Here is an 18,314-nt window from a genome sequence, read left to right on the forward strand (position 1 = left end):
CGAGGTCTTGTAGCAATGGTTGACCACGTCGTGCTCTACAGCGGCGCCAAGATGCCCATCCTGGGTCTGGGCACCTGGAAGTCCCCTCCAGGCAAAGTAACAGAGGCTGTGAAGGTAGCTATTGATGTTGGGTACCACCACATTGACTGTACCCACGTGTACCAGAATGAGAATGAGGTGGGTGTGGCCATCCAGGAAAAGCTCAAGGAGCAGGTGGTGAAGCGTGAGGACCTCTTCATTGTCAGCAAGCTTTGGTGCAGGTACCATGAGAAAAGCCTGGTGAAAGGAGCCTGCCAGAAGACGCTCAGTGACCTCAAGCTGGACTACCTGGACCTCTACCTTATTCACTGGCCTACAGGCTTTCAGTCTGGGAAGGAGTTTTTCCCATTGGATGAGGCAGGCAATGTAATTCCCAGTGACAGCGATTTTGTGGACACATGGGCGGCCATGGAAGAGCTGGTAGATGAAGGGCTGGTCAAAGCTATTGGACTGTCTAACTTCAACCATCTCCAGATCGAGAGGATCTTAAACAAACCTGGCTTAAAATATAAGCCTGCGGTTAACCAGATCGAGTGCCACCCGTACCTAACTCAGGAGAAGTTACTCCAGTACTGCCAGTCCAAGGGCATTGTGGTGACTGCCTACAGTCCCCTTGGCTCTCCTGACAGGCCCTGGGCCAAACCTGAGGACCCTTCCCTACTGGAGGATCCTAGGATCAAAGCAATCGCAACCAAGCATAATAAAACCACAGCCCAGGTGCTGATCCAGTTTCCCATGCAGAGAAATGTGGTGGTGATCCCCAAGTCTGTGACACCTGAGCGCATCACTGAGAACTTCCAGGTGTTTGACTTTGAACTAAGTAGTGTGGATATGACCACCTTGCTCAGCTACAACAGGGACTGGAGGGTCTGTGCCTTGATGAGCGCTACATCCCACAAGGATTACCCCTTCAATGCTGAGTTTTGAAGCTGTGGCTGCCAGCTCTTCCCCGAGTAACCTCCTGTTTTTCCTGTCTCCTTTTTTCTTGCAAGTGTGGTGTGACCTGAGTCCCTAACAGTGCATTAGTAGCCTGATGACTAACCAGCAGGGGTTTGCCCAGCTGAATGGGGGGTCTAAAGAGCAGTGTCTGTGGATTAAAAGTCTCTTCCAGTTTTCTTTGCCCTTTCTTTTTGCCTAACTAGGAAATACAACTTTGAATACTCTTTTCTGACCAAGGAGAGGTAAAATCTATAATGTCAAAATAGTGCCACTAACAGTTGGGTTTTTGACTGCTTAGAATTGTATTCCTTTCAGCCAGACTTCTCCTTGCCTCAAATAAAAAGTGCTTTTGTGAGCCACAAAAAAAAAAAAAAAAAAAAAAAAATTAACTCAAAATGGGTCATACACTTAAATGTAAGATCTTAAAACAATAAAAATTTTAGAAGAACATACAGGAGAAAATCTTCAAGACCTTGGGATAGGCCGATATTTCTTTGATACGGCTCCATAACCATGGATCCATTAAAAAAAAAATTGATACATTAGCCCTCATGAAAATTCAAAATGTTTGCATTTCAAAAGACACCATTAAGAAAATAAAAACACAAGCAAAATACTAGGAGAAAATATTTACAAAACATATATCCAATAAAGGATACATATCCAGAATATACAAAGGACTTTTTTTTTATGTTTTTTATTGTGAACTTCAACATATATACATAACAGTGATAATTTTCAAAGTATGATTTCACAAGTTGTTAGCAAATTTCAAAGAATGTCATGGGTCACAGTTCCACAACTTCAGCCATTTCCATTATTGTAAAATATAATATAACATATAGAAAGTTTTCAACTCACGATGTACAGCTCAACAAGCGGTTATATAACTAATTTCAAAAATTATTATGGGTTAGAGTTCCACAGTCTCAGCCCCTTCCCTATAATGCAATACAAGGTATATACAGAAAGGTGAAGACTCTCAAGGCACAATTCAATGAGCAGCCACAGAGCAAATCCCAAAGGATGCCATAGGCTTCAGTTCCACCATATTATCTACCTCCCTCTAGCCATTCCAACACCCCATATAATTATATGAAGTTTCAGTATTCATAGACATTTGTTAAATCTTATCTTGTTCGTTGCTACCCCTTCCTCTCACTTAATCTCTTTCTCCATCTTCAGGGGTGTCTAGGCAGTGAGCACCCTAAGTTGTTCATACTAAAGGGGGGGGTTGACAGTATAGGGAGGGGGCTACATCTGATTGTTGATCTTAAAGAGGCAGTTGCCTCTGAGTTTTAGTATTTGTCTGGTATAGGAACACTCTGGTGGATTTAAGTTTTTGAAAGATAAAACTTAGTGAGTGAATCTTTTATAGTATATCAAATAGGGCCCTAGGTATTTGGGAACTACTTTTGGAAAGGGCATGGCATACTGTGGACATTTGGGATGTCTAGCTGGAGCTTGGATTAGAGAAACCTCCAGGATAGCCTCTTGACTCTATTTGGGATCTCTCAGCCACTATGACTTCAGCTTGTTACCTTTCTTTTCCCCCCCTTTTGGTCAGGTAGGCATTGCCAATCCCTTGCTGCCTTGGCCAGGCTCACTCCTGGGAACCATGACCCATGTTGCCAGGGAGATTCATTCCCCTGGGAGTCATGTCCCTCATGGGGGGGAGTTTATTTGCTGAGTTGGGCTTAGAGAGAGAAAGGCCATGTCTGAGCAACAAAAGAGGTTCCATGGAGGTGCCTCTTAGGCATAATTATAGGAGATCTCAGCCTCCTATTTACAACCCTAAATTTCACAAGTGCAAGCCTCAAGTTGAGGGCTTCATTTATTAAGTAGTGGATTCCTAACTTCACTTAATCTATATTTTATCCCAAGAGAAATGGCTCATTTCTTACATTATCTTCAATTTGTTGTACAATCATCATCACTCTCAACTTTAAACAATTATCATACATAATATATCCCAGAACTCTTATCAGCTACTATTCATCCCTAGTATTAGTGACAAAGGACTTTTAAAATTCAGTAATAAGAAGACAAAAAAAAACAATTAAAAAAGACCAAAGATTTGATAGAGATTGCACCAAAGAAGATATACAAATAGTTAATAAACACATAAAAAGATGACCAACATCATTAGTCATTAGGGAAACACAAATTATACCCACTTGAATGGATATAGTAAAAAAGACAAGACAATAACAAATGTTGACAAGATGTAGAGAACAGGAACGCTCTTAAATTGCTTGTGGGAATGTAAAATGGTAGTCATTTTGGAAAACAATCTGGCAAGTTCTTAAAAAGTTAAAGATAAATTTATCATATGACCCAGAAATTCCATCCTAGGCATCTGTGCAAGAGAAATGAAAACATATATCCATACCAAGAGTTGCACATAAATGTTCATAGAAACATTATTCATAACAGCCCTAAATCAGAAACAACCTAAATATTAATCAATTGGAATAAAGAGACAAAATATGGTATACTCATGCATTAAAATATTCAGCAGAAAAAGTGAATGAACTGATAAATGCTGACATGGATGAACCTCAAACACATTATACTAAATGAAAGAAGCCAGAAATAAAAGACCACATGTTAGAATATTCCATTTACATGAAATATTCAGAAAATGCATATCTTTGGAGAAAGAAAGTAGATTAGGGGTCACTTGGGGCAAGGGGTGAGAACAGGGATTACCAATAAACAGGCATAAGTGGGTCAATGAAAATGCTCTAAAACTGATTTATTTTAAGGATTCTAAAATTTGTTTAATTTATTAAAATCATTTAATATCACCACTTGATATGGGTTTTATGATATACCTCAATAAAGTTGAAAAAAACATCATTTAAATCCTCAGAGAGATAAGACTGGAAACTTACAATAGGAACAGAATGACACAAAAAAGTGAAAAGCCAGAGAACTCTTAGAAACTGAAATGTTTAAAAGAGAAATGAAGAACTCAGTGGATGGTTTTGAAGATAAAACTGACAAAATCTCCAAGAAAGCACTAAAAAAAGATAAGAAAGTGAAAGAATCAGTCAAGATGGTCCAGTATTTGAAAAACAGGGATTCCACAATGAGAGAACAAAGAAATAGAGAGGGAGGAAATAATAAAATAATTTTAGGAACTGAAAAAATATGATTTGACAGTCTGAAAAAGTTCAACACAATAGAATAAATTAGACTAAACCCAGTGCATTATTATAAAAGTTCAAAATTTGGGGACAGAATATTCTGCAAAGTTCCAGCAAGGAGCAAAGAAACTACAATGGTTTTGATCTTCCTAACAGCTATAATGGAGGTCAGCAGTAGTGGAGCAGCCTTCAAAATTCAAAAGGAAAATTATTTTCATTCTACAATGTTATACCCAGTCAAATTATCAATCCATTGGGTGGGAAGAAGAAAGATATTTTCAGACATGCACAATCTCAAAATATTTATCTCCCATGCACCTTTTATCAAGAAGCCACTTGTTGAAGTACTTTACCAAAGAATAATGAAGAAAGAGAAATAAGAACAGGGAGATCCAACACAGCATAGAGGCAAAGGAAATACCTGGGATAATGGTTGGAGATCCTGAGATTACAGATATGCACAAGTATTTAGGACAAATATTCTACATGGGAGAATGTCTGAAGACTCGAAGAGTTATTTTCAAGGATCAGATTGATTCAAATTACCTGATGCATCGTAACTTCTTAGAGTAAATTTAGACAACTGGTAGAGAATTTGCTGTTGAATTTAAGTAAAAAACAAAATTTAAGAAAATGCTAATTATTAACTCCATGCATAACCAAGAGTTGTTCAAGCAGGAGAAGAAAACTAATCATAGTTCACTAATTATCTCAGCTCTAAATAGTGTTTACAGAATCACAACAATGCAGACACTGAATTTTGATCTAGGTGAATATTTGACAGATGAGAGGAGATGGTGTATATCTATATTTGGGAACAAGACAAAAGAAAATCAATCCCACAGCTTCCATAGTGAGAAATACATAAACAACACATAAATGTAAAAAGAAAAAAAAATCAAGCAGTAGTAACAGAAGCACGTATTTAGAGCTACAGAGGTCAACACCAACGAATCAAACTAAGAGGGTTGAAAGTGCCTACCTCTGGTGAACGGCAAATGGTAGTGAGGGAGTAAGATCACTGCTGTTTTATTTAATAAACCTTGTAGAATTGTTTGACTCTTAAACCTTGTGCAGATATAACTTTGAGAAAATGAATTTTTTGAAAAAGAAAGGAAAAAACAAAACAAGTGTAACCCAGACATTTGTCTCACAAAATGGCTCCACCTCCTTTCCTGTGATTCTAGTGTAGGAGGAGGGTAGAAATATATTTTTTTGAAAGAAAGATCAGACATTTTTTTTCCTCACTAAGTTGGTATCTTCATGGTGTCTTCTTGAGGAAGCTGCAGCTAAGGGGAGGGGGGGGAGCAGAGGGAGGTAGAAGTCAGTATCAAGAGCAGGAACAGTTTCTTTATTAAGCAAATAAATGGCTGTTCTAGTAAATCCACACTGATTCATTAATTTGCAACTTTTCTTCCATTTTCTAAAGACATTTGTATTTTCCTCATTGATAAACCTTCAATATCCCAACAGATTAATTTAGTTGCAATCCAATAACACATTCTTTTCTTTTAAGTTGACAAAAATGACAGAATATTAATAAACATTGAGCCATCATCTCCTAGTTAACAAACTGTTAACAGCAAGAAAGGAAAGGTAGAAAGATAGTAAGATTTTTTTCATTTTACAAACCAAAAGTTAAACATAGTTGAGTTTGTTCATTCAGATGGGTTTAGAAGACATTCCTTTTCCCTTTAGGGTTACACAATCATCTTATATCAATTTTATTAACATGTAGAGTTTAAAATCAATGGTAATAAATTATCCCATTTTGGATATATTTCAACATTGAATTCTTGAACATTTAAAAGGTGAATCATCTACCTCCAGTCCAGTAATAATTTCTCTTCTACTTCTAAACTCTTTTTTATTTTAAATTCTTTCTACTTATTCTCTCCAATAAATACACAAAAATATATTTGTGTTGTTTGGTTTACCTGGAAATGCAAGTGAGTTTCTAATTTTGTGCTAGATTGTTTTTCATTTTATGACTCAGACTTAAGCATGCCATACTCTCTACCTGGTGGTAAACTTTATAGAGGCTAGAAGCTTTACTGAAAGCCCATCTCTTCCATGGCAAATCCAGTAAAAGCTGATCTTACCAAGGTCAGAAGACCCTGTAAGCATTAGTCATTTGTGTATTGATCCAGTCCTAAAATAATGCCTCTATCAGCTAGCACTGAGGTTTGTACAACTCAGGGGGAAAAAAAAAACCCTAGCATCAATGTTCTATTTAGTACTAGTATGAAGGCCACAGATTTATGGTGGGACAACAAAATATGAATATTATCTAGCCTTAGAAACCAGCTAGTAGTCTTATGTCAGTATCAAGTCTTGAGACAAACTGATCCTACTGCATTAGCTAGAACATGTCCAGCTGCAAGTAGATGAAAACCTGACTCAAATGGGCTCACAATAGGAAATTTACTATCTTGAATAACGAGAAGTCCAGAGGTCAGGTAGGAGCCACAGTTGGTTAATACTGTGGCTCAAAGATTTCATCACAGGCCCTGATCTTTCTTTCTTTATCAGCCTCAGTGAGTTGGTTCTGAACTCAGCTTGGTTTTCCTGTGGATTGCCCGAAGATTTCAGTTCCAGGTGTCATATCCAAACACACAACATTCAGAAGAAGAAAGGAGTCATGTTTTCCTTTCTGGAAGTACCAGAGCAGACTTCTCCTATGTGTCACTGGAAGGACTGGGTCACACACCCAGTACTAGACTATTCAGGCAAGAAGGATGACATTACCATGTTTGGCTAAGACTAAAGATCTGGGCGTAAAGGATGTTTAGGAGTCATGCTTCTCGCTCCTGTCATTCTCCTACTTGAACTCCCAACCAAACCTACCCAGTGTGCTCACTGGAAACCTACTTCTATTATTCTTTTTTAATTTTTTGGAAATATTGTTACATTATCAATTTTCTGTTCTTTCTCCTGTATACAAAATTTCTTCCTTGTCCTGTAGATATCCCAACATGCTCAAGTGTCTCATCCTACAGTTGATACATTCTCTAGATCCCATGTCACCCTCCCATTTCTCATCACACCCTCAAAACCAAACTATTGAGCTTGCTAACACATTTTCCCAATTTTACCAACTTTCCTTCACTTCTCAACCAATATGGCTTCTGTCCAATAGCTTCTCATAAAATGCTCACCAGATTATCAATGATCTCCATGTCCTCAAACCCACCTGTGTTTTTAGTCCTCATCTCAGCTTTTGACAATGTTAACTAATCCCTTTTCATAAAAGAAACTCTCCCAAGGAATAATCATGACCCACATTCTCCTGGTTTTCCTCCACTGTATCTTGTGTCTCTTTCTTGGTTTCCTCTATAAGTTCACCCTCCTCTACCCAGCCATCAGATCTTCTTGGTTTCCGCTGTATGTTAATCCTTCTCCACCCAGCCATCAAATCTTCTTGGTTTCCTCTTGTGCTGGTTTGGATGTATTATGTCCCCCAAAATGCCATTATCTTTGGTGCAGTCTTGTGTGGGCAGGAAACATATTGGTATTCATTGGGTTGGAGACTTTTGATTGGATGTTTCCATGGAGATGTGATCACTCAAATAAGGGTGAGATCTTTCACTGGATAATTTCCATGGAGGTGTGTCCCTACCCATTCAGCATGGGCCTTGATTAGTTTACTGCAGCACTATATAAGCTCAGACAGAAGGAGCAAGCTTGCTACAGCCAAAAGGGACACTTTGAAGAATGCACAGAAGCTGAGAGAGTAGCTGCAGATGAGAGATATTTTGGAGATGGCCATTGAAAGCAGACTTTTGCTCCGCAGAAGCTAAGAGAGGAGAAATACCCAAAGAGCAACTAAGAGTGACATTTTTGAGGAACTGCATGCAGCCTAGAGAGGAACATCCTGGGAGAAAGCTATTTTGAAACCAGAACTTTGGAGTAGATGCCAGCCACGTGCCTTCCCAGCTAACAGAGGTTTTCCAGACACCATTGGCCATCCTCCAGTGAAGGTACCCTATTGCTGATGGACACTTTATGGCCTTAAGACTGTAACTGTGTAACCAAATAAACCCCCTTTATGGCCTTAAGACTGTAACTGTGTAACCAAATAAACCCCTTTTTATAAATAAACCCCTTAGCAAAATAACAGCAATGAGCTGCAGGCAAAAACAGTTGCCAAATGGCCTCACATTTTTCAATTGAATACCCCAAATTCATCTATGAGGCTAACCCCATTGGATCTCACATCCTGATTATTTGTTACCTGCAAAATCCCAAGCCTCTTAAATCATCAGTCATCACTCAGATACAATTATAATTAAAGATCCTTTAATCAGACCTAATCTTCCCCCTTTCCTACATCCTAAACCTTTCCACTATGCCCTCTAGAACTCATGATATGTTAAAACTTTTCATCCTCAGCATCTTCACCTTTTACCCTAATTGAAATCTCAGTATCCACTAAGGACTCAACTTCCCTTGCAACCCTTTCAAGTGGATACTGCTTTTTTCTCTTATATCTTACTTACCTTTGAGTCCAGAAGTAGGAAAGGTAACTTCTTGCTCCCTGTTGCTGCTTTCACACAGTTTCTCCTCCCACTTCCTTAAAAACTCTATCTCTTGAAATTCAGGACATCACATTTGACAACCCGCTACTTTTCATTATTGTTCTCTTCTACTGAGATGTTGACAATTCCCTTCATTAATTGATCATTTTAGCACCTGATTTCACTGTTTCTTACCATGCCTATTCCTATGACTACTTTCATTTCAAGTTCCAAATAAATGTTCCACCCAATACCTTGGTGTCTCTGTTCCTTGACTCCAGTGATTTTCCTTTCACCCTTCCTTCATTTCCATGGTGCCTCTCAAGAAAAAAACCTAAGTGCCCTCTGAAATATAGATATCAAAACATCCTGTTCTCCAAAGTACACCTCTAGTACTTTCACGCTCCCATTTCATTGACTTCATCAAAACTGATATTCATCATTTCCTCTCAAGTCCTCAATTCCATCCTCACAAAATTTGGATTCCATGGCCCAGTATTACAATCACTTCTTTTCAAATTACCTTAACATCTTCCATCTATCTCACAAACCCTACCTCATTTAATCTGTTTTTCTACATTTTCTATGTGTGTACCTAGCAACTGAATGTTGCTGAAAGAAAACACACAACCATGTCAAATGATCTCCTTTTTAATTTCATGGCCACAAAACTCAAATGGTTATGCATCAATTTCCAGAAATGCTATTAATCTTCCTTAATACATTCATTCTTCCTCTCTCTACACCACCTCCTCTCTGCAAACTTGCTTCACTCCCTCCTCGACAAACACTTTTAGTATCTTATCTCATTCCTCACTGAGAATCAAAAGCAATCAGACAGGAGCTGCTTTGTCTTCCTACCACTGTAACTTCCAACCTACCTCCATCTGTAATCACTCTCTCCACCTTTCCAGTGAAGAAAGGGTCTCTCCTCTCAAAGGGCAACCTTCCACTTGTGCTCCATCCCTAATTGTTTACTCAAAGGATTTTTCCCCTATAATAATCTGTGATCTCCCCTATATCATCAGACTTCCCTCTCTATTGTTCATTCTATGATCATAAAATCATATACTGGTATCTCCTATCTCAGAAGAGATATCTCATAAGGTATCTTCCTTGATCCCTTATCTACCCACACTTCCAAATGCCACCCAATCTCTCTACTTGTCCATAGTCAGTGTTTCTACTTCCTCACCCTTCTTTAACATGTTCCACTACTGCTTTGGTCTCCACCTTTCCACTGAACAGTTCTGTCAAGATCACCAATGACTTCTCTGCTGCTGGTTTTAATTGTTAATCCCCCATCCATATATTATTAAATTCTTCAATATATTCAACAGAGGAATCACTCCTTTCTTTTTGAAATTCTTTCTTCTCTTCTCTTCTCTTGGTTTCGGGACCCAGTTTTTCTCCTCCCTCACTAGTTGCTCCTTATTGAGTCTCATTTCCAACTCTTATTTCTCTGTTCTTTCTCCAGCTGTTGGAGAACTTTGAGGTTTTATCTTAAGACTCCTTTACTTTTCCAGCTACACACTCCTACTGGGTCCAGTCCTATTACTGTATATACTCACAAATTTATACCACCAGCTCTTCCTTCTTTCTTGACCCCCAGGCTCATATGTCTGCCTCTTTGAAAGGTCCTCTTGAATTTCTAATATGTATCTCAAATTTTACACATCTTAAGGTCATTTTCCCCATCTCAGAAAATGGTGTCAACATCTACTCAATTCTCCAATAAAAACAATGTAGTAGTCACCTTTGGTCCCTCTTTTCCTCATTTCATTGTCCAATCAGCCCACAAGTCTATAAGCTCTGCTTTTAAAACCTAACACCTTTATATTCCTAGCACATTAGAATATGCCTTGCACATAGCCATTGCTCAAAACAAAATTTGCTTTAATGAACTGAATAAATAACTCCCACAGTAATGTCTTTGACCAAGTTTTTCCTCTGAGCTTTAGACACGTATTCAATAGACTACTCAGAGTCTCCACATAGATGTTTGAAATGAACTCCTCATGTTATCCAGCCAACCCACCCCAATTTCTCATCTTCACAAGCATTGACTGACCTTCTGGTCACTCTGCCTCTTTTGATTACCATTTTTTTTCACCACCTTGGGCCTGCTATTATCCTACATTATTTCAGAGCCCATGTAGATTACTCAACAGCACCCAGGTCCTTTACTTCCACATCTCCTAGGATTTTTACCTCCACTTCAGCAACTCCCTCCCATGTCCAAATCTTGGACCTTATCACAAACCAGAATTACTCCTCATCTGAAGTGGTCTCCAGCCCTAATCAGGTCCTCGGTGTTGCCCATTGTTTGTTATGCTTCACTGGCAGCTATTTTGAATAATCCTGACCTCATTAATTCTATCCCTATTCCATATACAACCACCACCTCCATCACTTCCACCACCTTTACCCTCACAATCAGCAGTTACTTGCTTCCTACCTTTTATCTTTACAAGCAAAGCAAAATAAAATAAGCAAACCAACTAAAACCTCTCTCAATCCAATGTAACCTTCTACAAACTTGATAAAAGAGAGCTGCACACTTTCTAGCTATACTTCCACCCTACTCCATTCACTCCTTAATCTGCTTACTAAGGTAACCAAAAACTTCCGCATCTCATCCATTTTCTGAAGCCAAGGGACCTTTTTCTGTTCTAATTTTACCTGAACATTCTGTAGCATTTGACACTGTTGAGTTGCCTCTCCTTAACTCTCAACTCTTTCTGCTCCTGGGAGAACACTTTTCCTGTTTTCTCCACCTCTGTGGTTCTCCATCTCTTCTGCAGGCTTTCCCCTCCTGCAACTGTCTCTTAGCTCGGGGCTTTGCCCAGATCTTCAGCCTTGGCCCTCTGCTACCTCACTACTTGCATGGTCCCTGGATGATCCCATCCACCCATTTGACTTCAGTTGCCGTTTGCTAGTGCTAATGAGTCTATTTCTTTCTTAAAACTCTCTGGTAATCTCTAATCCCAATATTAGTCGTCCCAGCGATATGTCAGAAAGGCTGTGTTGCAAATTCCACCCACCTACCCTAGTGGATGACACTATTCCCTACCCAATTGCTCAAGTGAAGACCTGGAAGATGCCTATTCTATGCCCTCTCACTTACCCCATAGTCATCAAGTCTTGCAGTGTTATTGCCTAAGGAGCCCTGCCCCTGTGCCCCCGATTTCTGCCCCATTACATGGTTAAGCATTGTCCAGGTTCTTATCATGACTTGGTCTGGTCACAACCCTCTGCATTGGGTTCCCTGCCTTACTTTGGCCCTGCTCCAACACTCCATCCACCAAGCTGCCAGAGCTCTCTATTGAGAACACAAATCTGACCCTGTCATTTCTTTACTATTAGCCCTCCAATGGCTCCTACAGCTTTAAGGATAAAAAGTTCAAATCCCTTAGCTCAGTGGAAAGCCCATTCATATTCTGGCCATTTGCCAACCCCTTTTCTTCCTGTTCTACAAGCTGAACACTCTTTACACAGGTGAACAGAATGCTCAACCTCCCTCCTGTGTGGTACTATTTCTGGCCTCTCAACCTTCCCACATGCTGCTTACTCTAAATGCCCTTTCCTCCTCTCTGGGTCCAGCTGGTACTTATTTATTCTTCAAAGCTTAGCTCAAGAGTCACCTCCTCCAGGAAACCTTCCCTGAACTTATAGACAGATTAAATACCCTCATCAGTGCAACCACAGCAGTGTTGGAGTGCAACATCAGTTTATCTAAGTGCCTTACAAACTTATAAGCTTCATGAGCTACATTACCTTGTCTTGTGCAACTTCTATCCTAGCACCTAGTACAGAGCCTGGAATGCAATAAGTATGTGTTAAAAGACTAACTGATGATGAACAAATGGACTTAGGAATTTTTCCTATACATTCCAAAATCAGATACTATTAAAAGAAAAAAAAAATAGATAGGATCAGGCCTTAACTACTAGGTTTCATTTAAGGTTGGAAGGAAAATGCTAACTTGAAAGGAAATACCTCCTGAACAAACATATTTCCTTTCCAAGCAGGATAACATTTTAAGAAAACACCATGAGCTTTCTAGAAATGCAGAAAAGTAACATGTTTAACTTTATTTAAACAGAAATTATTCCTGTAAAACCCTGGCTGTCTTTTATATTTTTAGTGTCCTAGACATAAATAAATGACTCATTCTCATGAAGAGGCTTATGGAAAATTTGTCATATTCAGGAACTCTCTGTATGTATATTATCTGACTTTGATAGCAAAGTATTAAGCAATGTTACATTTGTAATGCAGCTAACAAGGCAAAGTGCAAAGAAGAATCGAGCAATACCTTGGTGATTGAAATCAGCATAAACGAGCTTCATAATTCAATCCCAAAAGAATTTTCTTTAGTAAAGCAGGTTATTTTAGACTGCATTATTTGAATAAATTAAATTCTCAATCTAAAATCTCTTTGGTAGCAGTGGTAAAAATGATTTAAAAAATCATTTTTATTTAGCTTTGGAAAGCTTTGCATTTTTTCTCACAGCTTAAACATCCTTATATGTTTCCTTTTGGCTAATACTAAATGTAACTTGCTTTCTTGAGCATTTACCAGCCTAGTGGCAAAAAGCTGCCTATAAATGTAATGAGTGCAGGAGGAAGCAGGGGAGGGTGTTTAAATATTGGCTTCGTGTATTTGAGTTTAATTTAAACACTGGGTTTGTCCCTTAACAAATATTTCCTCAACACCTACAATGTGCCAGGCTCTGTGACTGACTCGGAGGTACAAAGATAATTAAGACAAGTGTCCCTGCTTTCCAAGAATTCTCCATTCTAGTGAGCGAAACATATCCACCTTCAACCAAAAAAACCATTATATGATTAATATTGTGCTGGAAGAATGCATAATGCACTATGAGGATAAGGAAGCAGGAGTGAGGCACTTCATGTAAAACAGAGTTGGGGAAGCAGAGGGGGCAGCAGAGAGTTCCCCAAGGATTGGATCTGACCTTGATGGGTGCAGACAGTTTCACCCAGAGGTGAGAGCAGGAGGGCACTCCTGGCAGAAGTAACCAAAGAAACAAAGGCCCGACAGACAGAGGAGAAGGGCACCCTGTGTTCAGAAGTGATGAACAATGTGCCTGAGCTCAGAGGATGCAGGTGGTGGTAGCAAGGGATGGATCTGATACGGAAAGTTCATTTAACAACTGAATTTCCCAGGATTCAGTCATTTGCAAAATAAATTAATAAATTTAGCCCTATCCGTGTACCAGTTATGTGACTATTAACTTAATATTGCTTTAAATGACTCTTTCTAAAATCTAAATCGCTACTTTAGCTTCTTTTTAAGCAGTAATAGCCACGAAATTACACAATTGAGGTGCTAATCACATTTTTGTACTATCCATAAAAATAAGAATAAGTAAGAAATTATGAAATTATTCTTACTGCTTGGCTCAGTACCACCTAAAATCAACTCCCCTGCCACCAGGAGCATACGCGCCATACCTGGGGAAATCCTGCTTTTAATTAACAGGTAACATGAAAAGAAACAGCTTTTACTATTGCTTTTATTTTCCAAGTGTGGGGGAAATGATGCCTCTATGAAAAGATGGTCCAATAAAGCAGTTTTGAAATTCCTATAGAAAGCAAACAGGTAAAGTTTGAAAATGCTGAGAAACAAATGATAAGAGAAGAAGTTAACTGAAAGAGGCAAGAGAAGGAAGGAATCACATGATAGTACAGAGCGAAAAGCTCTATTGGGAGACAAGAATTCAGTCAGAAGAGCAGGCTGATGTGTAACCTGAAATCGATTAGCTCTTATGTTGACCAGACAGTAGAACTGCACTGTCCAATAGGGTAGCTAGTAGTCAAACATCTATTTAAATGTAAATTTAAATTGATTAAAATGATAGAAAATTAAATTTCAATTCCTCAGTCTCACTGACCTTATTTTAAGTGCTCAATAAGCCACATGACTACTGGCTACTTTATTGGACTGAGCAGATATAGGACATTTCGTTCATTGCAGAAATTGCTATTGGACAGTGCTGCACTAAATAAATAGGAAGCCAGGACTTACCATTGTCAAACTATAGGGTCTTGTGCCAGTTTGTATATTTATGTCCCCCAGAAAAAGCCATATTTTTTAATGCATTCTTGTGGGGGCAGACGTATTAGTGTGGATTGGGTTGGAACCTATTGATTCAGTGTCCATGGAGATGTGACCCACCCAATTGTAGGTGATAACTCTGATTGGATAATTTCCATGGAGACATGGCCCCGCCCATTCAGCATGGGCCTTGTTTAGTTTACTGAGGCACTATATATGCTTAGAAAGAAGGAGCTCATAACTCCCTGGAGCTGAGAGATGCTTTGAAGACGGCTGTTGGAAGCTGATGCAGACATTTTGGAGAATGCCATTTTGAAATGCAACCTAGAAGCAAGCAGACGGCAGCCACATGCTTTCCCAGCTAACAGAGGTTTTCTGGATGCCAATGGCCTTTCTCCAGTGAAGGTACCCTTTGTTGATGGACACTTTATGGCCTTAAGACTGTAACTGTGTAATCAAATAAACCCCGTTTATAAAAGCCAGTCCATTTCTGGTGTTTTGCATTCCAGCAGCATTAGCAAACTAGAACAGACCTCAAGGAGAAGACTCTTAAAATGAAACTAAAAATTACAGGTCTAGATACATTTTCCTCAAAGGACAATTAGAGGCAATGCCTCAATTAGTAGGGGAAACCTGGCTTTCCACAATCAGGAATAAGGCCACTGTTCTCATACAAGCTTTTGATGCCTAACTTGAGCATAATTAACAATGGAGAGACGTAAAGTGCTAAGTAATCTTAGAAACTCCAAACTTTCTTATGCTGCTGCTCAAATTCCCTAGTGCAGCTTCTTAAGAATTAAATAACAAAATCTCAGTGAAGATTTCAGATATTGAAGTCTATGCTTCTAGAACTCCAGGTCTCTACTGAGTGCCAACTATGTCCCTAGCCCAGGTTATCTTACCAACAGACAGATTATCTCACCTTTCATCATATTTAAAGATTTCTCCCAAACCTGTGCATCCTCTGATTTTTCCTTTTCAGCTTCCAGAATATAATTTTACATAGTTGTTTGTTTACTGTGACCATGTAATTACTTTTCTGAGTCCGGATTATTCTGTCAGTAAAAATGAAAGAATATCTGCAGTAAAGACTATATTAAATGAAACAGTACATAGAAAGCACTTACTACAAACATAGAAAATGCCATTAAAGACATGTAATAAATGCAAGAAATTCTTTTCCATTTACACCAGAGTTTTCTAATGGCTATAGAGTTGCAACGGTTATCCCAATCTGTGAGCTCTCCACTTGATATACGACAACCTCTGTCTTAATGATAATTGATCAATCAACAGTCATTAAGTGTTTACTTTGTGCAGGACACCAGTCTATAAGAGGTCTATAGCATTGTTGTAAAGTATAAAACATGACTCCCATGTTCAAAGAACCTCAATCTAGAAGAAAATAGAAGTATTTCAAGAGCAGTCATCAGAGAGAATAATGGAAGTTGTGATTGACATCAGTGATAGTCTAAAAGCCATGCCAGGGCCACCACCATCACTGGAAACAATGGCTAAACAGTGGATAGAGACATCAAGGCCACAGGCATATTTTGGTAACTTACCATTAAACCTTTTAACACCCTTCTGAGGACCGGAAGGATCTGGAGTGGAGGTAGTGGGGAGAGTCCCAACATTGGCAAGGATGAGGGCTCAGTACTCAAGACTGTGCTGTCAAATTAGAGAAACATGTTATTGAAACATGGACTGTATGAATGTAAGAACTGGTTAGATTCACACAAAAGTTTATATGTCATATTCATCATAAAGGCCCTAAAAGCAATGCACAAAATATAACTTGTATAGAAATAATCATTAGCACTTTTGGTGCAAGGCTGTGCCTGTTAGAATGTATTATGTCCCCCAAAATGCCATTATCTTTGATGTAATCTTGTGTGGGTAGAGGTATTTAGTGTTGATTAGATTGTAATTCTTTGATTGAGTGCTTCCATGGGCATGTGACCCACCCAACTGTAGGTGATAACTCTAATTGGATAATTTCCATGGATGTGTGGCCCTGCCCAGACAGAAGGACAAACTTGCTACAGCCAAGAGGGACACTTGGAAGAATGCACAGAAGCTGAGAGAGTAGCTGCAGATGAGAGACAGCTTGAAGACGGCCGTTGAAAGCAGACTCTTGCTCTGGAGAAGCTAAGAGAGAACAAACACCCCAAGATCAACTGAGAGTGACATTTTTGAGGAACTGCAGCCTAGAAAGGAACATCCTGGGAGAAAGCCATTCTGAACCCAGAACTCTGGAGCAGATGCCAGCCATGTATGTGCCTTTCCAACTAACAGAGATTTTCCAGACACCATTGGCCATCCTCCAGTGAAGTTACCCAACTGCTGATGTGTTGCCTTGGACACTTTATGGCCTTAAGACTGTAACTTTGTAATCAAATAAACCCCCTTTATAACAGCTGATCCATTCCTGGTATTTTGCATCCAGGCAGCATTAGCAAACTAGAACAAAGGCTATGACATAACCTCTCCAAACTTCCACAAAAACATCTGTAAAATACCAAGAAAGACATGTGAACTTCTGAAACTACGATATAAAATGACAGTTGATCAAGCACAACTTGCGAGGAATTTTCTCTAAACGTGCTACAGATAAAACAAAATGCCCAGAGAAATCATATGATACCCACATGATAACAGGGAGCAAGACAACTTTGCTGTTCCCCCACTGTTTAATTACAGGGTCAGAAAAACAACTGCAATCAGGAAACTGGTCCAGTTTCCATCTGCCATGTGAGTGATGCTTCTTAAGTAGTCAGAGCCCCTTCTCCGCCTCATGCTTCCTTGGATGTCTCTTTCTACTGTCACACAGGGATGGCTACTCCCAGGTGGGGGTGGGGGGTGAAAAGACTGGTTGTTATGCATGTGGGGGCTTGGTCCTAATAAAGTATTTAGGTGAAGTGTCAGGAAGAGCTGATAACAGCATTGGTGGAGATTGAAGTTTTTGTGTGTGTCATTTACTCAGACAGCAGAAAGCAGGGTTAGGCTAAGATCTTTCAGTTCAACAGAACACCACAAGAAGCTAAACATCTGAAAAGAGTTTGTGCACCAAGTATTACCCAGCTGTATTTTTGAGAAGGGTTTTCAACTAGTGCCCAAGGGCAAAAAGAGTCAAGCCAAGGGTAATTGACAAACTCTGTTGGCAAAATACTGGGTTTGGATTGAACTATCTCTCAGAAGTAAGAATTCTCAAAAAAGGAAAAAGCAATTCAATTCTACATCAGTCAGAATTATTGGCTTCAAGCAACAGAAATCTAACTCTCTTCAACAACAACAGCAAAGCATTTACTGCAAGAATAAAGAGGGAGGGGGCTTTTTCTTTCATTCTTTCATTCATTCATTCATTCATTCATTCAAGTCTTCAAACTCATATGTGCCAGAGACAGTATTACAGACAGCAGTGAACAAGAAAGTCAAAGTGCCTCCCTTGTGTAGTTTGCATTCTAACAAATATTTAATGTAATATCCATTAGCAATAAAACCAGTAAAGAACAATCTATCACAGTAAGGGAAGATGGAAAAAGTGTGGAGGATGTGCTGCCATGTTGGATAAGGTGGTTAAAG

At 39.1% G+C, this 18,314-nt stretch overlaps 1 protein-coding gene across 3 annotated transcripts; it reads left to right on the forward strand.

The window, feature by feature from the left end:
• Positions 1 to 1,108, forward strand: LOC119539834 (aldo-keto reductase family 1 member B1-like). Of its 3 annotated transcripts, none has more exons than XM_037843657.1 (2): positions 1 to 558; positions 736 to 1,108. In XM_037843657.1, the coding sequence occupies exons 1-2, from the start codon at positions 16 to 18 to the stop codon at positions 964 to 966; spliced, it is 774 nt and encodes a 257-aa protein (XP_037699585.1). In that variant the 5' UTR covers positions 1 to 15; the 3' UTR covers positions 967 to 1,108. The 3 variants fall into 3 exon arrangements, with proteins under 3 accessions (XP_037699585.1, XP_037699586.1, XP_037699584.1); XM_037843658.1 differs by having other exon boundaries at positions 1 to 444; positions 757 to 1,108; XM_037843656.1 differs by having other exon boundaries at positions 1 to 1,108.
• The last annotated feature ends 17,206 nt before the right edge of the window (positions 1,109 to 18,314 follow it).

Source organism: Choloepus didactylus, chromosome 7, assembly GCF_015220235.1.
Source record: "Choloepus didactylus isolate mChoDid1 chromosome 7, mChoDid1.pri, whole genome shotgun sequence".
NCBI classification, from domain to species: Eukaryota; Metazoa; Chordata; class Mammalia; order Pilosa; family Megalonychidae; genus Choloepus; species Choloepus didactylus.

What these genes read in the sequence shown, in the direction of transcription:
- LOC119539834 (XM_037843656.1), top strand. Translation starts at nt 16, where the DNA reads ATGGTTGACCACGTCGTGCTCTACAGCGGCGCCAAGATGCCCATCCTG.